A 23443-nucleotide genomic window follows, 5' to 3' on the forward strand; every position below is an offset into this window, starting at 1 on the left:
TTTTATCAACCTTAAAGGAATGAATGGTTTGGGGGATCCCTTTCTTCATATAAAAACTTAAGTGTTTGAAGGATCCTAAGTTTCTTTCCTGTTCTTGAAATCTTTTAATTTGTATCTCTAATCTAACAGATGCAAAATCATGAGAAGAGTGCCTTCATTCAATAGGAACTGTTTTGCCAAACATGGTCCATTTCTCCAGCATCCAGAACTCACAGTTCCTCGATCTGCTCCTGGCGCTGGGCGATGCTGCCTGGCTCTTCTCGCCGCCGCTTTGGGACCATGGGGAGCTCATCAGAGGCCAGTTTTCTGACATGGTTTGCTGGGACAAAGCCCTGGTGATCATCAGCTTCAACCTTCCACCAGTCCTGAAGGGAGAACAGATTCCCACTCCTTTTTCAGTTCTTGGGAAACCCACAGACAAGAGAGATTGGACTCTCATAACTAAGTCTTTAGGCACAGGCACAAGCTGGTGGCCAAGAGAATCTAACCATCACTTATGGGCGGACATGTATTTCCACAGACCACCAAGAAAGTTACCGTGGAATTTCAGGAATTGCAGAGGTAAGCCCCTGAAATAAAATAATATGGTATTTTATGTCAGACCCTAAACTCTAGGAGGAATTTCAAAAATCAAATCTAGCTCTTCAAATGATGGTGTACTTTTGTTCTCCAGGAATCCAACAAAGTTTCTTGGGGGTGGATCATGTGTATGATAATACTGCACCAAAATTTCTTCTCCCCACCCCACTTCCAGAGGTTCTAACAATTGTCAATTGCCCTGAGATTCATTAATGTAATTTTTTTCTTTTATTTTTTTGTTAGTGGTATTGTACTAACTTCTCTGTAGTTCATTTTCTCAGAGAAAAACGTGGTGAAATAAAGAGGTCTAGGCAAACAGAAAAGGGGGTGGGTGGGCTGGCACACGGTGGATTTTTGTTTTTATTTATTTATTTAGTAGTTGTAGATGGACAGCATACCTTTATTTTATTTGTTTACTTTTATGTGGGGCTAAGGATCCAACCCAGCTCCTCACGCATGCTAGGGAAGCACTCTACCACTGAGCTACAGCCCTGGCCTAAACACGCAGTGTTTTTCATAATGCAGTATTTTGTCTCTCCAAAAACATTCAGAGCAACAATATGCCAAATCCTTTTCTTACGGAGACCTCTTGAAACTTAATTAGATACTTGAATATAAGAATTACTTGACTGCTGATGAGAAATATATTTAAAATCCCAGCCCAATATTTTACCATTGTCTTTATGGTCATAAAGTCTAAAGAAAACCAAGTTAATAAAAAAAAATCATTTCCTTCCTTCCTCCCTTCCCTCGTTTCTTCTTCCTTCCTTCCCTTTTTTACTTTATTCTTTTCTACCAACCTACCCTGAAAATTTTGAACTGCCAGTACATGAACTAATATCTTAAAATCTCTTTCCTTCCTTCCTTCCTTCCTTCTTTTTTTCTTACAGGTCTTCCTGTTTTGCTCACTCTGGCCTCAAACTGGAAATTACAGGCGCATGCAACCACACCTGGCAAAAGACCCCTCTGTTATCAGGCCTCTCCTGACCCTAGATGTTGGGTCCATCAATAGGAACGCTGGCACAGAGAGGGAACAAGCAAAGAGGTGGGAAGGAAGGGAGAAGTTAGTCCTATAATATCATCCATTTAGGAATTGCCGCCTTAAATATTTGTATGTTAATTATTAACTTCTTTGATTCTTCATTTCTTTCATGAATTTTAGGATTATAACTCACAAGGCTTTAGAGGATGATTTACAATATCTGAAGAAAGTATGCTACTTGGTAAGTTATAAATCATTTAAAAAACAAAGTGATTAAAAATGTTGAAGCTGGGGCTGTGGTTCAGTGGTAGAGCGCTTGCCTAGCATGTGTGAGGCACTGGGATTGAGTCTCAGCACCACGTAAAAACAAATAAATAAAATAAAGGTCTATCAACAATATATACATATATATATATATATATATATATATATATATATATATATATATATATATATAAATGTTGAGGCTGGACATGTTGGTGTAAACCTGTAATCCGAATGACTCAGGAGGCTAAGGCAGAAGGACCACAAGTTCAAGGTGAGCCTGGGCTCAATATTAAAAAGAAAAAGGAATGAGATTGTAGCACAGTGGTAGAGCTTCTGCTTAGCTATGATTATCTGGTTATCTGGCAAGGTTAGGAGAAGGGCTATGAAAAAGCCACTTCACTGATAGAAATAAGGTTAGGACAAGTCACCTTGTTGATGGAACTGAGCAGAGTTAACACATCGTTCTTCTTCATGGTGACCTCTCGATGGCTGCGGGCCTGGAAGTCAAATAAAGCCAAAACCCTTGATTCTTGAGCAGCATCCTCCACGGGTGCAGCCTGTTGTTGCTGAGGGAAAAAAAGGGGGGTGGGGGACAGATGTCAGTCATGCATTGGAAGCATCTCCCTGTGGAACCTCCCAGTGATGGGCACTCCCTGGGGCCTCACAGGAGGAGAAAGTCTGGAACCTCTTATGTGGCTGCCAGAGGTTAAATTACGTGGTTTCCAGAAATACTGTAACACTTACCAAGAGACCAGCAGGTTGGGGAATACGAACTCAGAGTGAACAAGAGAAACATCTAGTCTCAGAAATATTAAATGTTTTAAGCCACGGTTCCTAATGTGCTCCTTAAGTAGACCAGTAGAGGATCAGGAAGGGGGATGGGAAGGAAAGAGGAGGTACTGGGCGACAAAATGGACCAAATTATGTTACCTGCCTATGCAAATGTATCACAATGAATTCCACTATTTTATATATAACTTGAGTGGTAAAAATATGATTATCTGGTTATTTGTGCATTATAATTATACATAATTGGGTTCATTAATGCATAGAACATAATTTACTCCATTTTATCATGCACCAATTTAAACAGTAGAAAGACAAGAAGGCCCCAATGGATTATACACATTGACATTTTAGAAAATTGTGTGACAAAGTTAAAGACCCACTTCCTGTCATCTGTCTGTTGACCTGATGTGCAGAATCTGTCTTGTGTCTGGTCCCAGTGTATGAATCCCAAGCATCTCATTAGAAGAGATTCTTTGAATGTAAGAAGCGTGTCTCATTCTTTTTCTCCAGTACCCAGAGGAGACACTGATTCTATCATTCACTTGATTGGAATTCATCGCCCTTCACAACACTCCCTTTCACCTCTGCCCTCGCTGTTCACACATTCTCAGCCAATCTCCATTTCCCAAATACACTTATATAATTCCTTCGCTCCTCAGTGTATCCACCCTCATGGTTTATGAACTAAATGTCATTAGCAGGAAAATGGATGGAATTTGAGGACTATATGTTTTTTTTCTCCTATGTGAAAGCTAGAGATAAAGCTAGAGATAAAAAAGGGGATAAAAAGTGGGGGAAGGATCTCATGAAATCAGACAGGAGATGAGTAGAGGAGAAAGGGAACCAGGAAGAAGGGAAGGAAAGGTGAGGTACTGAGAAACAAAATTGACCAGATTGTGTTATATGCATATACAAATATGTTGCGATGAATTCCACTAGTATATGTAGTCATAATTCGCCAGTTTAAAAAATTCACTAAAGAAAGACTCAGAAATATGGTACATACACACATTGGAGTTGGACTTAGCTATGAAAAGAATCGAATTATGACATTTGCTGGTCAACGGATGGAACTGGAGAATGTCATGCTCAATGAAATAAGCCAGACCCAGAAAGCCAAAGGTCAAATATTTTCTCTCATATGGAGAAGCGAGAGTAAACTAAGAATTTTTTTTAAAGAGATCACATGAAAATAGAAAGAAGAATAGTGGAATAGAGGGAAGGGGGTTAAGGCGGCGGGGGGGGGGAGATTGGAAAGAAGAGGAACTTCAAAATGAAATTGACCAAATTATGTTATGTGCCATGTATGAATATATCACAGGGAATTCCACCTTATAAATATAAGGCACCAATTTAGAAATAATTAATGAAAGGAAGGATAATAGAGTAGAGGAAAGGGATCAGGAAGGGCAGAGGGGAGGGGAAAAGGTAGTACTGGGGACTGAAAGGGAGTAAATTATGTTCTATGCATTAATGAATATGTCAAAATGAACCCAATTATGCATAACTACAATGCACTAATAAATAACTTAAGTAACTTTAAGACTATATAGCCTTCTTGTCTGCATAGGAAACCTCCCATTTCATAAAACAAACAAACAAACAAAAAATTCAGATAAAATGGCTCACCTCAGCTACAAAAAAATTTCTCTCTTCCAGCACTCCTGTTTCGGGAAACAGAAGATTCCTTTCTTTGGGACTTTGTGTGTGTGTATGTGTGTGTGAGTGTGTGTTCCATCTGCACTATGTGCACTTAATTATTTAAATTTCTGGCCTCCTAATGAAGTGTAAATTTATTGCAAGTCAGTATTACTTTTTTGTTCTTACTTGCAGTTGGCAGACCTTTAATAAGCATTGTCACCAAAAAAATAAATAAATAAATAAAGGAAAGAAAAGAGTTAAGGAGGAAGATAAAAAGGAACAGAGGCAAACAAAGAAGAAAGGAAGAGAGAGAGGGAGGGAGGAAGGAAAGGAATAGTATTAAAAGGAGGAATGAGGAAAGTCAAAACCAGGTATCAATGAACACAAAATAAATAAAGTTTATCCAAAGCTTCTTTTGGACTAAACCTCTGTAGATGTTACATTTCCTGCCTAATGGGATTATAGATTTTTTTTTATTTTGTTTGCAACCCCAGGAGGGTTGTAGGAAGTAAAATCAGTGATAAGAAAATCCCTTTGCTTCTGTGGTGAGGAACATGATTCTTGCCGTCACGAAGTCCTTCTTACCTGGCAGGCTTCTGCCTGATCCCGTAGCGCTTGCATACTATTGTCAAATGCATTGAGATCCACCAAGAAGGCTTCATGCTTCTTGAGGAGAGCCTGTATTTATTGATGAGAAGATCATCAGAACAAATGTAGCAGGAACACTAACCACATCAGGAAGATGCATTTACTTCTGTTGTTTTGAATTACACTGATAGCCTTAAATCTTGGGAAGAGCCACTTTCTATTGTGGAGTTCTTTTTAATCCTAAATTTTCAAGACTCAAGAAAATGGGAATTAATAAATAATAATTTCAATATATTTGCTAAATATATTTTTGTGTGCTCCATCTGCACTATGTGCACTTAATTATTTAAATTTCTGACCTTCTAAATTTGCACATGTATTAACCCACACATCACAGCTGAAAGACAGTGACAATAATTATGTTACCTTGTAGGATAAGCATCAGCATAACTTTAAACTCACATTTCAATTAGTTCTAGGGCTTAGGTTTGTAAAACACTATATTGATTTCCTGTGGGACAATAAACAAAATGGATATAAAGAGTTATTATGATCTTTGAGGTTCTTTTTGCCCCATGTGCCTGTATGACTTTTATATTTAAATAAAGAAATAAAGATGCCTATATCAGAAAACCATGGTTGCTTTATGAAAGTTTGATTTTAGTTATGAGCGGTTTCAGAATAGGACCAAGATAAGTATAGATCTTTAGTCGCACCTTTTGGGTTTAGATATTCTCCAAAAAATCTATAAATCTCTAGAGCATTAGAAAAATGTGGTACATCTTTTGAGATCCCTGCTAACTCTGAGGGTATCTTAGCAGATGAAAGCCAAAGGTGATCATTCTGGAAAGCCCAAATAATCAAGCAGAACCTTTATTTGACCCATAATATGAAAAAACCCTACATTAGTAATTTGGTAGCATTTGGTGATTATTCACTAGACAATGTTCACCCCACCCCTGCCTTACCCCAGCAGCTTCTTCATCAGCTCCGTAGTTAGTGTTGTCCACAATAGGCTCCTTCTCTCTGATCCATGCTTCTGCTTCATGCAGGTCAGCCAGGTACTGTTGGAACTGGACATTGGCCTCAAGATCATTCTGCCTTCTCTTAGCTCGAGCATTGAGAGATTCCATATTCTTGTTCAAACTGTCAACCCTAGAGCTGACATCTTCTGCAGCAAAGTGTCCTGTGGAGTAGTTATAGAAAAGGTGAGGATGACCCTCATGAATGTCTTCCATACTCTAGTCTTTCCCATATGGGGAAATAAAGGGAGGACTGAGAAGGGTGCTGAATTTAGTCAATGTCACACTTTTCAAAAATTCTCTGGAAAATGGAAAGTCCAAAGTGAGATGAGCAGCTAAGTCTAACAAGTGTGTATACGTGGTGGTAAATGGGTTGGTATAGTCTAACCAATACAGATCTGAAAAGAAAACACCCATGTGTAGTTTTTACTCAGAGTATCAAAAGTGTGTCTTCTCTAGTCTAAACAGAAAAATCAACAGACTTCTATTTCTGTCCATAGGGATTTATTATAGGAATTGCACTTCCACCTTAAACAATCAGAAAGCAGGAAAAACGTATTACATACAGTGATTTTCATGTAAGGTGTAAAGAAATGAAAGAAAGAAGATAGATCTTACTATTGCTGTAGGTTATGCCCTCAGCAGTTTGGGGGCTGGAGTGGTAGGAGAGCTAAAATGGAAACTCATAGTCAAACTGAATTGAGGAAACAGAGAGAGGAGTTTGTAAAAGACAAGACAATTAGAATTTGTGAGGCAGAGCACTAAAAAGAAGGGTGCTGCACAGAGATGGAGCTTTGGAATCGTGAAGAAAAGTCCCTCAAGTATCTGACTGATTACTTTTTTGCACACATGTGAAAGGAATTTCCTAAAGGGTAGGGAAAGAATGACTTAAAAACCAAACAACTCCTAGAGCTCACATAATGCAGGAAGTAATGAAACTACAAGACAGCAAAGTGAAAAGGTATTGTAACACATGAGTTGAATCTTTAGAAGGGTAATATCTTAGTATTAGACTAATTTGTGTGTTAGTCATAAGATAAAGTCTGTCCTGCAAGAAAGACAACAAAGCAGACCTAAGAAGCTCAATGTTTCCTTCCAAGCCAAGGAAACAAAGAAAACCAACTGAATTTACAATATAACCCAACTGATGAAAACCAGTGATAAAGAGAAAAGCTTAAAAGAGTTGGGGGGGGGGGGAATGGGGCCATCACATACAGAGAAACAGAGATAACGATGACAGCAGATTTATCTCATCAGAAACCACAAGTCAGAAGACAGTGTGGCAGACTCTTTAAAGAGGCTCTGAAAGAAAGAAATCATTAGCCAAGAATGTCATGTGGTGAAAATATGTTCCAAAAGGAGAGCAAAATAAATATGTGCAGATGAACAAAAGCCAAGAGATTTCATAGTTAGCAGACCTGCACTACAAGTTCATAAAGCAGAAGAAAATGATACACATGAAATATTTACCTATACAAAGACTGAGGTACACTGGAAACGACAAATACATTAGTAATTTTTTTTTTCATTTTTGAATCTTATGCAGAGCATATCCAAGCAAAATAATGAAAAGCAATATGGTATTTATAACATAAATAAATTTAAAATGTGTGATACCAGGAGCACCAAGGATAAATGGGGAAATGGAGTATCCATTTAAGGGTGTTGTATTACACATGAAATAATGTGATACAATTTGAAGTGAGGCTATCATAATTTAAAGATCTATATTTTCTTTTTATTTATTTATTTTTTTATTTTATTTTTTTTAAATTTTTTATTGTTGGTTGTTCAAAACATTACAAATTTCTTGACATATCATATTCCACACTTTGATTCAAGTGGGTTATGAACTCCCACCTTCATCCCATACACAGATTGCAGAATCACATCAGTTACACATCCATTGATTTACATATTGCCATACTAGTGTCTGTTGTGCTCCGCTGCCTTTCCCGTCCTCCACCATCCCCCCTCCCCACCTCTCCCCTCCCCTCCCCTCCTCTCTCTCTACCCCCTCCACTGTATAACCCTGAGGGTCTCCTTCCATTTCCATGCAATTTCCCTTCTCTCTCCCTTTCCCTCCCACCTCTCATCCCTGTTAAATGTTAATCTTCTTCTCCTGCTCTTCGTCCCTACTCTGATTTTAAGTTACTCTCCTTATATCAAAGAAGACATTTGGCATTTGTTTTTAGGGATTGGCTAGCTTCACTTAGCATAATCTGCTCTAATGCCATCCATTTCCCTGCAAATTCTATGATTTTGTCATTTTTTAATGCAGAGTAATACTCCATTGTGTATAAATGCCACATTTTTTTTATCCATTCGTCTATTGAAGGGCATCTAGGTTGGTTCCACAGCCTTGCTATTGTGAATTGTGCTGCTATGAACATTGATGTAGCAATGTCCCTGTAGCATGCTCTTTTTAGGTCTTTAGGGAATAGACCAAGAAGGGGAATAGCTGGGTCAAATGGTGGCTGCATTCCCAGCTTTCCAAGAAATCTCCATACTGCTTTCCAAATTGGCTGCACCAATCTGCAGTCCCACCAGCAATGTACAAGTGTACCCTTTTCCCCACATCCTCGCCAGTACTTGTTGTTGTTTGACTTCATAATGGCTGCCAATCTTATTGGAGTGAGATGGTATCTTAGGGTGGTTTTGGTTTGCATTTCTCTGACAGCTAGAGATGGTGAGCATTTTTTCATGTACTTGTTGATTGACTGTATGTCCTCCTCTGAGAAGTGTCTGTTCAGGTCCTTGGCCCATTTATTGATTGGGTTGTTTGTTCTCTTATTGTCTAATTTTTTGAGTTCTTTGTATACTCTGGATATTAGGGCTCTATCTGAAGTGTGAGGAGTAAAGATTTGTTCCCAGGGTGTAGGCTCCCTGTTTACCTCTCTTATTGTTTCTTTTGCTGAGAAAAACTTTTTAGTTTGAGTAAGTCCCATTTCTTGATTCTAGTTATTAACTTTTGTGCTATGGGTGTCCTATTGAGGAATTTGGAGCCCGACCCCACAGTATGTAGATCGTAGCCAACTTTTTCTTCTATCAGACGGCGCGTCTCTGATTTGATATCAAGCTCCTTGATCCATTTTGAATTCACTTTTGTGCATGGCGAGAGAAAGGGATTCAGTTTCATTTTGTTGCATATGGATTTCCAGTTTTCCCAGCACCATTTGTTGAAGATGCTATCCTTCCTCCATTGCATGCTTTGAGCCCCTTTATCAAATATAAGATAGTTGTAGTTTTGTGGATTGGTTTCTGTGTTCTCTATTCTGTACCATTGGTCCACCCGCCTGTTTTGGTACCAGTACCATGCTGTTTTTGTTACTATTGCTCTGTAGTATAGTTTGAAGTCTGGTATCGCTATACTGCCTGATTCACACTTCCTGCTTAGCATTGTTTTTGCTATTCTGGGTCTTTTATTTTTCCATATGAATTTCATGATTGCTTTCTCTATTTCTACAAGAAATGCCGTTGGGATTTTGATTGGCATTGCATTAAACCTATAGAGAACTTTTGGTAATATCGCCATTTTGATGATGTTAGTTCTGCCTATCCATGAACAGGGTATATTTTTCCATCTTCTAAGATCTTCTTCTATTTCTCTCTTTAGGGTTCTGTAGTTTTCATTGTATAAGTCTTTCACCTCTTTTGTTAGGTTGATTCCCAAGTATTTTATTTTTTTTGAAGATATTGTGAATGGAGTGGTTGTCCTCATTTCCATTTCAGAGGATTTGTCGCTGATATACAGGAATGCCTTTGATTTATGCGTGTTGATTTTATATCCTGCCACTTTGCTGAATTCATTTATTAGCTCTAATAGTTTCTTTGTAGAGCCTTTTGGGTCTGCTAGGTATAGAATCATATCATCTGCAAATAGTGATAATTTAAGTTCTTCTTTTCCTATTTTTATGCCTTTAATTTCTTTCGTCTGTCTAATTGCTCTGGCCAGTGTTTCGAGAACTATGTTGAACAGAAGTGAAGAGAGAGGGCATCCCTGTCTTGTTCCAGATTTTAGAGGAAATGCCTTCAGTTTTTCTCCATTCAGAATGATGCTAGCCTGAGGCTTAGCATAGATTGCTTTTACAATATTGAGGTATGTTCCTGTTATCCCTGGTTTTTCTAGAGTTTTGAACATAAAGGGATGCTGTACTTTGTCGAATGCTTTTTCCGCATCTATCCAGATGATCATATGGTTCTTATTTTTAAGTCTATTGATGTGGTGAATAACATTTATTGATTTCCGTATATTGAACCAGCCTTGCATCCCAGGGATGAATCCTACGTGATCATGGTGCACAATTTTTTTTGATATGTTTTTGTATCCGATTTGCCAGAATTTTGTTGAGGATTTTTGCATCTAGGTTCATTAGAGATATTGGTCTGTAGTTTTCTTTCTTTGAAGTGTCTTTGTCTGGTTTAGGTATCAGGGTGATGTTGGCCTCGTAGAATGAATTTGGAAGTTCTCCCTCTTTTTCTATTTCCTGAAGTAGCTTGAAAAGTATTGGTATTAGTTCTTATTTAAAGGTTTTGTAAAATTCTGCTGTATACCCATCTGGTCCTGGGCTTTTCTTAGTTGGTAGTCTTTTGATGGTTTCTTCTATTTCCTCAATTGATATTGGTCTGTTTAGGTTGTCTATATCCTCCTGACTCAATCTGGGCAGATCATATGACTTAAGAAATTTATCGATGCCTTCACTATCTTCTAATTTATTGGAGTATAAGGATTCAAAATAGTTTTTGATTATCTTCTGTATTTCTGAAGTGTCTGTTGTGATATTGCCTTTTTCATCCCGTATGCTAGTAATTTGAGTTCTCTCTCTTCTTCTCTTCGCTAGCATCGCTAAGGGTCTGTCGATTTTGTTTATTTTTTCAAAGAACCAACTTTTAGTTTTGTCAATTTTTTCAATTGTTTCTTTTGTTTCGATTTCATTAATTTCAGCTCTGATTTTAATTATTTCTTGCCTTCTACTTCTTTTGCTGTTGTTTTGCTCTTCTTTTTCTAGGATTTTGAGATGAAGTATGAGATCATTTATTCGTTGTTTTTTTTCTTTTTTTAAGGAATGAACTCCAAGCAATGAATTTTCCTCTTAGAACTGCTTTCAATGTGTCCCATAGATTCCGATATGTTGTGTCTGTGTTTTCATTTATCTCTAAGAATTTTTTAATTTCCTCCTTGATGTCTTCTATAACCCATTGATCATTCAGTAACCTATTGTTCATTCTCCAAGTGATGTATGTTTTTTCCTTCCTTCTTTTATCGTTGATTTTCAGTTTCATTCCATTGTGATCAGATAAGATGCATGATATTATCTCTACTCCTTTATATTGTCTAAGAGTTGCCCTGTGACATAATATATGATCTATTTTTGAGAAGGGTCCATGTGCTGCTGAGAAAAAAGTGTAACTGCTTGATGTTGGGTGGTATACTCTATATATGTCAATTAGGTCTAGGTTATTAATAGTGTTATTGAGTTCTATAGTTTCCTTATTCAACTTTTGTTTGGAAGATCTGTCCAGTGGCGAGAGAGGTGTGTTGAAGTCTCCCATGATTATGGTATGGTGGTCTATTAGACTCTTGAACTTGAGAAGAGTTTGTTTGACGAAAATAGCTGCACCATTGTTTGGGGCATAAATATTTATGATTGTTATGTCTTGTTGGTGTATGGTTCCCTTAAGCAGTATGTAGTGTCCCTCTTTATCCCTTTTGATTAACTTTGGCTTGAAATCTATTTTATTTGATATGAGTATGGACACTCCTGCTTGTTTCCGAAGTCCATATGAGTGATATGATTTTTCCCAACCTTTCACCTTCAGCCTATGTATGTCTTTTCCTATCAAATGTGTCTCCTGTAGGCAGCATATTGTTGGGTCTTGTTTTGTGATCCATTCTACTAGCCTGTGTCTCTTAATTGGTGAGTTTAAGCCATTAACATTTAGGGTTATTATTGAGATATGGGTTGTTCTTCCAGCCATATTTGTTTATTTCTGTTACTAAACATGGTTTGTTTTCCTCTTTGATTATTTCCCCCCCCCTTTACTGTCCTACCTCCCACTGTTGGTTTTCATTGTTATTTTCCATTTCCTCTTCCTGTAATGTTTTGCCGAGGATGTTTTGAAGAGATGGTTTTCTAGCTGCGAAGTCTTTAAACTTTTGTTTATCATGGAAGGTTTTAATTTCATCTTCCATCCTGAAGCTTAATTTCGCTGGATACACAATTCTTGGTTGGAACCCATTTTCTTTCAGTGTTTGAAATATGTTATTCCAGGATCTTCTAGCTTTCAGAGTCTGTGTTGAAAGGCCAGCTGTTATCCTGATTGGCTTACCCCTAAATGTAATCTGCTTCCTTTCTCTTGTAGCTTTTAAAATTCTCTCCTTACTCTGTATGTTGGGCATCTTCATTATAATGTGTCTAGGTGTGGATCTCTTATGATTTTGCACATTCGGCGTCCTGTAGGCTTCTAGGATTTGGGATTCTGTCTCATTCTTCAAGTCTGGGAAGTTTTCTCGTATTATTTCATTGAATAGACTGCTCATTCCTTTGGTTTGGAGCTCTGTACCTTCCTGTATCCCAATGACTCTTAAGTTTGGTCTCTTAATGTTATCCCATATTTCTTGGATGTTCTGCTCATGGTTTCTTAACAGTCTTGCTGAGCTGTCTATGTTCTTTTCCAGTTGAAATACTTTGTCTTCATTGTCTGATGTTCTATCTTCTAAGTGTTCTACTCTGCTGGTAGTATTCTCCATTGAGTTTTTAAGTTGGTTTATTGCTTCCTGCATTTCTAGGATTTCTGTTTGTTTGTTTTTTATAACCTCTATCTCCCTGTATAGTTGATCCTTTGCTTCCTGGATTTGTTTGCGTAATTCATTGTCGAAGTGATCTTTCATTGTCTGATTTTGCTGTCTAATGTCTTCCTTGATACTCCAGATCATCTGAAGCATGTATATCCTGAATTCTTTATCTGACATTCCATCTGCTGCAGCTGTTACCTCTTCTAAAGTTGCGTTGACCTGCATTGCTTGTGGTCCTTTCTTTCCTTGTCTTTTCATACTGCTTGCGTATCTTTCCTGCAGGTGCGGGCGGCGGCTCTGCTCTCTCCTTATTCCAATTGGGGTGTCGTGGCTACCACGCCGGCAGGTCACTGGGCCTGTTCTGGGCGCTGGCGGCGGCTCTATTCTGCCCCTACTCCAATTGGGGTGACGAGTGTACCACGCCGGCAGGCCACGGGGCCTGATCCGCCGGTCGGTTGCAGGTTTGCCTACCCTGCAGGTGGGGGCGGCGGCTCTACTCTGCCCCTACTCCAAATGGGGTGACGTGTCTGTCGTACCGGCAGGCCACTGGGCCTGTCCCGCTGGTCGGTCGCAGATCTGCCCACATTTCGGGCACGGGTGGTGGCTCTGCTCTGCCCCTACTCCAATTGGGGTGTCGTGGCTACCCCGCCTGCAGGTCGCTGGGCCTGTTCCTGGCACGGGCGGTGACTCTGCTCTGCCCCTACTCCAATTAGGGTGGTGTGTGTACCACGCTGGCAGGCTCCTGGGCCTGATCCGCCGGTCTGTTGCAGGTCTGCCTGCCTTGGGGGCGCGGGCGGCGGATCTGCCCTGCCCCTCCTACCACGCCTGCGGACCCCTGGGACTAATCTGCAGGTTGGTCACAGGTCTGCTCACCCTGCGGGCACGGGTGGCGGTTCTGCTCCGCCCCCACTCCAATTGGGTTCACGTGACCACCACACCGGCAGGGCCTGATCCGGGCGTGGGCGAAGGATCTGCTCTGCCCCTACTCCAGTTGGGGTGACGTGTGTACCACGCTGGCAGGCCACTGGGCCTGACCCGCCAGTCTGTCACAGGTCTGTTTACCTTGCAAGCGCGGGCGGCGGCTCTGCCCTGACCCTCCTACCACGCCCGTGTGCCACTGGGTCGCGGGTCTGCCCACCTTGCGGGTGCGGGTGGCGGCTCCGCTCCGCCCCCTCTCCAATTGGGGTCACACGGTCACCACGCTGGCGAGCCACTGGGCCTGCTCCGGGCGCTGGCGGCGGCCCGGCTCCTCCCCTCTGGCTCGACGACAAATCGAGGAGACTCGGGTGTCTGTGCCTCACCCCCCCTACCAGGAGACCAACTGTTTCTGTCGCCGCTGGTATTGATGAAGTTCTCTCCTCCGCCGCTTTCTGATGACATCAGATCTCTGCCATGTTGGTATCCTATGCGAATGGCAGCATTTCGTTCCCCTTGCCAGGCAACCAAAGCAACGGGTGAGTCCTGACCGGCCCTCAGCAGGACCCGGACCGAGAAGCAGTTTCCGTGGGCTCCCAGCCCTGGGCCAGGGCAGTTCCGGGAGCCGGAACTCGGCCGCTCCGTGCTTGGTGTATGCTCCGATAAGAGTAGGCTCCACGAAGCAGCCCCCGCGGGCTCAGTTCCGGGAGCCGGAATTCGGCCGCTTAGTGCTTGGTGTATGCTCTGATAGGAGCAGGGTCCAAGAAGCAGCCTCCGCAGGCTCCCCAGCCCTGGGCCAGGGCGGTTCCGGGAGCCGGAACTCGGCCGCCCCGCGATCGGTGTTCGCTCCGATAAGAGCAGGTTCTAAGAAGCACCCAGGCACTGAGCCTGAGCAATCTGTCTGCAAGCCGCAGGTGAATTGCAGCCTGAAATTACCTGTTCTATGGCTGAATGAGCTGCGGTCATTCGAACACAGGGATGGTGACGTCAGCTTTCCAACATGGTGGCCGCTGGCCTCCTCTGTGGTCCGACCGGTGTGGAGAACCGAGATGGACCGCTTCCTTCCCCCGTCTCGAACCCAGAATTCAGCCCTGAGTACGGTGCTTACACGGCTGGCAGAAACTGCAGCGCTGTATCCCTGCGTCGCTATCTCCTCGTTTCCCAGCGCGCGCCGCAGACTCTAGCCGCGGGGCGATTTGCTGAATAAGCAGTGTTACCCGCCGTGCGACAAACCTCTCACGCTTGAGTCCCCGTAGCCGATCCTCGTGCGATGGAAATCCTTCCTCCAGGTTCCGGAGCACCCCACTATTGCTGGAAATTCCTAACAAGATAGCCTTTAGCCGTCCTGACTTGTCATACTCCCACACAGTGAAGCAGCACACGGGGGCAATGCACTCCCCTCGCCGCCATCTTCCTAATCTAAGATCTATATTTTCAATCCTAGAGCAATGACTCTCAAATATTTTCTCTTAGAATGCACAACTTTAATGAGGACACTAAACCACTTTTGCTCACACTCCTACTTATTGAAAGTTACTATATGAGAAATCAAAATAGAAAATGTTGAGACTCAAAAAATATACAAACATGTATTCTGGTAGATATTTGGGCAATGATATCCACGCACATCTTGCATAGGCTCTGGAAACTTCATATATGCCAATAAAAGAAGATGTGTGAGAAAAAAAATAACATCTTAGCATTATTCCAAAGTATCCTGACAATGTGCACTCTCTGAAAGTATCTCCAGCACCACAACCCACAACTGGAAAATATCTGCACTACAATAAACACATCCTCGCACAAAACAGAACTGTACCTACTAGGCCAACATGGGGATTAAAGTGAATTCATAATAAATACAGAAATAATTCCAGGAGGACAGAAACTGATGGGCAAAGAGGGACATGATGGCAAGATGCTTGATTTAAACGCAGCCATCATGATAACTGTGAAGTGTATATGTTGTAAACACTTGGATTAAAATGGAGAGCATGCCAGATTATACAGAATACGCAAGGCCTAACTAAGCAAAGAGATCAAGAAACAGATACCATCCTAAAACTAACCAAAAGATATCTCAAGTGTCTCTATTAAAAACACAATAAGTCAACTTCAGAATAAGGAACATCACCAGGAATAAAGATGAACATTTCATAATGTAAAGATTTAAATTAATCAAAAAGTCAGAATGATCCTAAATATATATGATAACAGAGCTTCAAAATACATACATACATAAAACAAACTGACAGAAGAAAAAAAATTAGTTCCCAATTACAGTCAGATATTTAGAGAAATAAAAGGTGAGTTTGTATAGTAACATACAAACCCCAAACCCCAAATTTGTCAATTTTAATCACTCAATGGGGATCTGAATTTGTCTTAGCAAAGTTTCTTTTAACCTATACTTTTGAAAACTAGACACTGAGTAGCAGAAATGGATTCTTCAAGCAGCAAAGGGAAAATCTCAGTTTAATCTGCATTGCTTATACTCTACCTGGCCTATGATGTTCAAGTATGAACATCATATTTCAATAGCAGATGTTTCTGAATATGGAAAAACAGAATGAGGAGAGTCATTAAAAACTATATAAAGTGAAAAGTTCAAAGAAATGTCACTGTTTACCATTAAGATAATAAGACACTGGGAACCTAAATCTTCACAGAACTGGAAGCTAGTACTTGGGAAAAGGTCTTAACAGATTTTGTAACTTAGGTTCTTGAGTTCTGTAACTTTTACAGAGAAGCATATTGATGATTAGGGTATTTTAATAATTTTGGCTTTATAAAAAGAATGGGGATCAGAGGATGAGGTTGGGAGATTTCTAATACTGGCAATATGCAAACAAAGCTGTATATCATCTGTCAGAAATTTCTAAAAGGAATTTCTGCATCGAGTGGGAAAATGGATCAGTTATTTTAAAATTTCCTTGAAGCTCTAAGACTGTATAAGCCTCTTTCCACAGGTCTGGTCCAGTGATATTTCAGCCAACTCCATATGAATCGTGCATACCTTCCTGTACCATTTTGTTTCCCCGCTCTGTTATCACTTGGATGCGTGGCTCATGGATGGCAATGTCTGCCAAGATGACTTGGTGCCTGTTCAGAAGATTTTTGGCTGCAACTAAGTCCTTGCCTATAGGGAAAAACAAAATTAAAGTTGGGGATTATCCTAGCATATGAAAGGAATTTATAAAAAGTGACTCACCTGTAGCCTGACATTAACATTTCACAACAAATACAATTACTGTGAATTTCCTCCATCTTTTGAGATCCCCAATCCCTCCTGCCTGTTTCACTTTCCTTTGTTTCCTAAACATTCTTTACTTCTCTCCCCTCCAAACTTTCTTTCCCATGCTTCCTATTCAAAATACCTCTCCAGGAACTCTGTGCTTTTATAATTAGCCTCAAGCTCTTCTGTTCTACAGAAGTTTTCCTAGACTAATCTTTCTATTGTCTAGCCCCTCACAGATCTTTCCAATATGTATGTACAAAGTCACCCTTTATTTGTATACTGTTTTTTCTGTACTTTAAGAATCCTGGTGTAGCCACTTGTGAACTAATACCTTACAAAGGACAAGACAATTGCACTCTGTCTGCTAACTTTACCTTTTATATCCTCATAGTGGGTTCTTGTAATTTCAAAATTTTTATGTTACCCATAACCTAGACAAAAACTAACTTGATACCTCGAAACATTAGCCATGACTTGTCCGTCAAGAACATTCACAACCTGTGAAAAGCTGAGTGCTCTAGATCTTCCCAGAACTGCTGAATTCACAGCATTGTTCATGTCCAGTTTCAGGGGGTGAATGTTTTGGCATTATTTAGATGGAGATCTGGACAAATTATCATGGATCTGGAGGTGACTGGAGCCGAGAGTAAACTTTCTACTCCAACCCTACTCTGTCCCAGATCTCTCAATCTGCAGCCCTTGGTCCTCTTCCCCAGGCTCAGACTGCTCAGGCTGTACTAACCGAGCTGGGTGGATGCAGCTGAAGGCTCAGTCTCTTGGATCCAGGCCTCCTCATCCTCTGTGTCTCTGCAAATCTGCTGCAGACGGAGTAGATCAAGGAGCTTCTTCTTCCGGGTGGCCAGTGGCTCTTTCAGAGCTTCAAATCGGGACACCAAGGACTCCTGCCTTGCCCGAATGTCCCCCGAATCAGGATGGCCTATTTCTTCAAAATGTGTAGCCAAATCTGTGAGGATGTCCACCTGATCCTGAGGGAGAAACAGAAAGTGCATCAGGACGTACCAGCATTTAGGAAGAAGGGCCTGGATTTCAATGTGATAAGAGGGGGCCATGGGAGAATTCTCCAAATGTGGCATGTTAAGACTTCCAATTAAATCCAAGTAAAATAGAGTGGGATGGACTGTTACACTGAGGATCACCTCATGAAGCTAAGACCTTTTTCATGAGAGAGATGGAAAAAGGGAGGACTGGTGGACTGAATTGACAAAATCATCCTACATACATCTATGAATATACTACAATAAATTCCACCATTGTGCATATCCATAATGTAGTAATTTAAAAAAATTATAAATAAGTAGAAGGAAGACTAGTAGAGTAGAGGAAATTGAATGGGGGAAGGGGGAAGACAGAGGGAAGGAAAAGGGGAAGTACTGGGGATAAAATTGGATCAAATTATATTTCATGCTTGTATAATTATGTCCAAATAAACCACAATATTATATATAACTATAATGCACTAATAAAAAATGAGAGAAAAAGAAGGACAATAGTTGTCACACCACATTCAGAAGGACAAAATGCTCCAAAGAAATCCTACAAATTGAAATTGTAATGTTTTAATTCTGAGTATTGATGAATTGGAGACCCAAGAAAAGAAGTAGGAAGATTTTTTTCTGTGTTTCCTTTCCATGCTTTCTCTCCCTTTGAAATGAGCTACGTCTTCCAATTAAAAATGAGAACTTCTGAGGCTTCAGTTTGTTACATAAGAACAAAGTCTATAAAATGGAATATAGTGTTCCAAAGCAAAGATCAGAAAACCCCAACAAAACTGATGCATCTGCACTGGCCTTGACAGCCACCTAGTTGTCCCCATTTGAGACTGAGAATGATCCTCCTGGACATAAAATTCTAGCTATATGCCTGTGGGTTAAAATAGACATATGAGATTGATTTCCTGTTTGTTGGTGAGATGAGCTATAGCTGGCCTTGTATAAAAATGGTACAGTTGCTTATCTCCTTCTTTTGTTTATTTTTGTTGTTGTTTTTGAGGAGGGAAGCTTTTTGCATACAAGAAGTTCTTTGAGAAAAGAGGAAGATGAGGCATTGTTTTTAAATATTCTGTTTTATCATCCAATGATCAGCCTATCCACGGATTGATATCTCTCTTCAATTTGGAACAAAACACTGTCAATTGTTTCTTAAAATGCAAACTTACTACTCTGTAAAAAATTAAAGGATCCATAAAGATTTAAAATTAAGATCTCTCACTAGCTAATTCTCCACATTTTCTTGGGATACTTTGGACAACATAATAGTATAATAGAGTGATTTTCGAACATCATCATCATTATGCCTAGGGATCCGTTACACTCTGAAAAATCTCTAATGTATTGTAGAATGCCCTCAGGGAGATGGAAGGCTTAGTTTCTATTCCTGGATGACAGTTAATTGAAATTTGATCTTGGGAAAGTTTGTTCACCTGTCTTGATCTCAACTTACTCTCCTATAGGAAACACTGAAGACATTTTCCAACCATAACAATCTATATCTAAAATCAACTTTGCAGAGTTGGGAATATAGTTCAGTGGTTGAGCACTTGCCTAGAATGTGTGAAACCCTGGATTCAATCCCCAGTACTGTACAAATAAGTGAATGAATAAAATGTATTTAGCCTCTACTAGGAGAACCAATTCCTAATGATTGGCTACTCTTATTTTTCCCAAATAGTGTGACAGATACCTATTTTTCAAGTGTTTATACCTGATATTCATCATTTACAAGTTGTTCTTTTTCATGTACTTTTAAACAAACAAATAAATAAATAAGTAAATTTTAAACAAGTAAACAAATCTTTTCTTCCCTCCTTGAAAAAAATCTGTTTCAAACTCTCTCCGACTGTGTAGATTTCAAATTCATCTACTATAGTTTAGGTATGAGGTATCCCCAAAAGCTCATGTTTGAGACAATGTAGGGATTTTTAGAGGTGAAATGATTGGATTATGAAAACTTTGATCTTAACAATGGATTGATTCCCTGGTATGGAGCTAGGTCACTGGGGGCATATCTTTGAAGTTTACATATTTTCTCCGGTGAGCAAAGCTCTCTTTGCTTCCTGTTGTCTGTCCTGAGGTGCTTTCCTCGGCCATGCCCTTCCACCATGATGCTCTGTCTCACCTTGGGTCCAGAGCTATGGAGTTGCCAACCATGGGCTGAACACTTGAAACTGTAAGTCAAAATAAACTTTTCCTCCTCTATCTTGTTCTTGTCAGGTCTTCTGGAACCAATAAAGAAAAGCTGACTAATATGTCACCTTTGTATGGTTTTCTTCTCTCTACCCTTTTACCTTATCGAAGGCCTTTTGAGCCATCCCTAGAGCTATATAAATGACTGAGGGTTTTTTTTTTTAATTTTTTCCTTTTTCTGTGTTTCCTATTTAAGTCAGAGTAACCAAAGAGCAGAATTTTAAGAAATGTATTGTGGGAGTACAGATTCATGTGACTTAGGGAATAGCGGAATCATTTTCAAATGAAAGCTAAGATTCCTGGGATAAGAAATTGAATTAGTTATAAGTGAATTTTTACTGACTTCTTCCAAAACTCACAATATAAATGTTATGGAAACTAAGTAGATAATTTTTTTTTAAAGAGAGAGAGAGGGAGAGCGTGCGCGAGAGAGAATTTTTTAATATTTATTTTTTAGTTTTGGCAGACACAACATCTTTGTTTGTATGTGGTGCTGAGGATCGAACCCGGGCCGCACGCATGCCAGGCGAGCGAGCTACCACTTGAGCCACATCCCCAGCCCAATAAATTTCTTTTAAATATCAGTCTAGTAGGATGTTAGGGCCAATAACCCTGAAATTAGGAACTTAGATATCTGTAGAACATTCCTACCCTTGTTCATTTTTCTCAGTGATGTTGGGAAAGTCAGCTTACATGTATGAATTTTAATTTTATTAACTACAAAAGATTGACAAGATTGACTATACTTTCAAATTTGAATAATAGAATATCAGAATGAGAAATTTGAGCCAAATTTTATCCAAAACCCTTATTTTATAAGTGTGGATACAGAAGCAAGAGAAGATGAAATGACCTACCAAAGATCATACAACTAGTAAGTGACAGGATGTCTAAGACATTTAGGCTTCCGGATTAAGTGAACTGTGTTATGTTTAGAAAAGTTAATAAAGAAAGACGAATGACTCAGGAGAATGACTGGATTGGAGGAGAATTGGGAAAAGGCAGCTGAATAACTAGAATTTCGATTTACCTTTGGTTCCTTGTTTTCTTAATAGCAATAATAATTGCTAATGATAATTACTTAATAAATAGTTATTTATTACTTAACAATAATAATAGTGAATACAGTCAGAGGAAAAACACCAATTGCCTGCAGTTGGCCAAAGAGCTAGCAACAAACCTGACGAGCGACCACAGCGGACTCCAGGAGGCCATGTTTCCTGAGTAGATTCTGAACATCAGCGAGGCCTTTCCCATAATCCTCAGAGGCAACTTGCCCCTCGACCTCCTCCAGCCAGTGCTTCAAGTCTTCTGCATTATTTTCAAATTGTAGCTGCTGGTTAGCTTCATGCAACTGGGTCCCTGGGAGAAAGACGTTAGGCTTAAGCTACTAAAAACTTTGTTCCTTTATACGCTATGATACACCTTCCCTCAACTTAAAAGAGAAACATAGTATTTTGATATTTCAAAGAGAAAAAAACAGGATAACCCTTTTACATGTCATTATATAAAAAGTCACCTTAAACTTGGAGAATTCTGATGGTATTTGGTTTTAAATATAGTAATGTTCTCAAAACAAAAATAAACAATAAGTAATAACCCCTGGTGAAATATCATTATTCTGTGTCAGATTTTAACCTTCCTAGATATTTTCATTTGTCATTTACTAGTCTATTAAGAATTTTCTTTCGAAGAGATTCAAACCCAAATGTCACACTTTCTGTGACAAACATAAAATGTGGGGCTGGTTCAGTTTGAAATTTTGAAGTTTCTTTGAACTTTGCTATGCCCTCTCTTAATGCCTGTCCTTCATCACAAACCATGCCCCATATTTTTTTCTTCCAAAAAGTCTTGATCATTCACAGTATTCTTAGATACATTTTTAAATCTATGCTTTTATATCAGTTATTTGCATTATTTTTCTGTGAAGCAACTACTAGATGACATCTTAGTAAAGCAACTACTAAATGAGAATGGCAGTGATATCTTATTGGTATAACCAGGTTGGATTCTTTGTCCTAACCAAAAATGAGATGACAGCCAAAGAAATCCATGTAACATATCTCTTGTGTAACCAGGAGAGAGAAATATCTACAGATGATGTTCATAACAATGGGGGCAGTGATAGAGAAAACTTACTATTCATGTTAATTATTGGTAACTGATTAATTCTCCAAAGTAAGAGTAAGATAAAATATCAGTAAGACTATTCAGGCATACATGTGAGAATTTTTTTAAAAAGCTTAGAGAATAGCCTGATCAATTTTAGACAGGAGAAAAAGCAATAAACGACCAGACCCTAAAAAAATAAAATACTATAGGAAAATCACATGTGATATCAATAATCTGTTCATGTATAATATCTTAATGTCAATGTTTAATGGTCTAATATGAACCATTCAAAATGTTACAAATGGGTTCTAACATTCTGTCTAGTTTATAGAACCAAAACATACAACCTAATTTAAGTACACTAGATTCAGATACAAAGCCAATATTGAACTCATGGTTCATGAATATTTACTCAAGAAAAGAGAAAACACAGGGGTAAAAAAATGAATAAAACACAGTATTTTGGCTTTAAAAAAACCCACATATGTGAAGAAAACAAAATATTGTTGGTGCACAGAGGGAAAAATTTAGCTTGTATTTTAAACTATTGGAAGGAAATGGTTAGCAACCCTACTCATAGAGGTTGCCAGGTGAATTCATGCTCATGAAGGTGAACGTGGTAGGTTTCAGAGTGTAGGAAGTAGCCTTCCACCAAAGCCTCTGCTTCTCACCTTTCTGAGTAGTCACCTCCATCAACTCCTTCCAGAGGCTGGTGACTTCCTTCAAACGAGCAGCCACATTATCAGAGGCATAGTGATCATCTTCAATCATTTTTTGGCCAGTTTTCTCCAGGTTATTGAGCATGATTTCATTATTTGCCAGTTCCTTTTCAAAGTCCTGCTGCTTTTGAACCCTGCTCTTCAAGTTCTGTGTATCCTGAGAGAAGATGTCAAAATAAGTGACAAAAATCATTGTCTGGAGAATGAGGGACAGAAATTTTGAGGACAAGGAATTGCTCTCCATATAAATCTAACTGTACTAAGAAGACGTCACAAGGGAGAAGAGTCCTTTCCCAGTGTTTGGACTCATGCAATCAATCCCTCCTTCTACACACATGGAAGAATGGTTAACCAATACAGCATTTAGTTCTACTGAGTCTGAAGAGGGCCTGAAGATCACTTTGAATGTGACACCCCATGCAAGCAGTAACAATCAATCAGAGCTATCATGAAAGATAAAATTACTTTCCATTCCTCTCTTAGTATATAAGCCCTTAAGCTCTCCATTTACTTGCCAAATATATATAAATATCTGTTTATTCTGAACACATGGGAGCCATTTGGAATGCAAACACTTACTTCCTGGTTTCAC

The 23443-nt window shown here is 39.5% G+C and overlaps 1 protein-coding gene across 1 annotated transcript in view; it reads right to left on the bottom strand.

The window, feature by feature from the left end:
* Positions 1-23443, bottom strand: part of Spta1 (spectrin alpha, erythrocytic 1) — a 79979-nt gene that overhangs the window by 37009 nt on the left and 19527 nt on the right. The window contains exons 15-22 of the mRNA XM_046429067.2: positions 22804-23008; positions 21201-21382; positions 17560-17803; positions 16596-16718; positions 5815-6032; positions 4844-4936; positions 2257-2394; positions 214-365 (exon numbers count right to left, since the gene is read on the bottom strand). Coding sequence (XP_046285023.1) covers positions 214-365; positions 2257-2394; positions 4844-4936; positions 5815-6032; positions 16596-16718; positions 17560-17803; positions 21201-21382; positions 22804-23008 — 1355 coding nt within the window. The remainder of the gene's footprint in view (positions 1-213; positions 366-2256; positions 2395-4843; positions 4937-5814; positions 6033-16595; positions 16719-17559; positions 17804-21200; positions 21383-22803; positions 23009-23443) is intronic.

Source organism: Marmota monax, unplaced genomic scaffold (genome assembly GCF_021218885.2).
Source record: "Marmota monax isolate L192 unplaced genomic scaffold, Marmota_monax_Labrador192_F-V1.1 WCK01_AAM20220418_F8-fsc00145, whole genome shotgun sequence".
NCBI lineage: Eukaryota > Metazoa > Chordata > Mammalia > Rodentia > Sciuridae > Marmota > Marmota monax.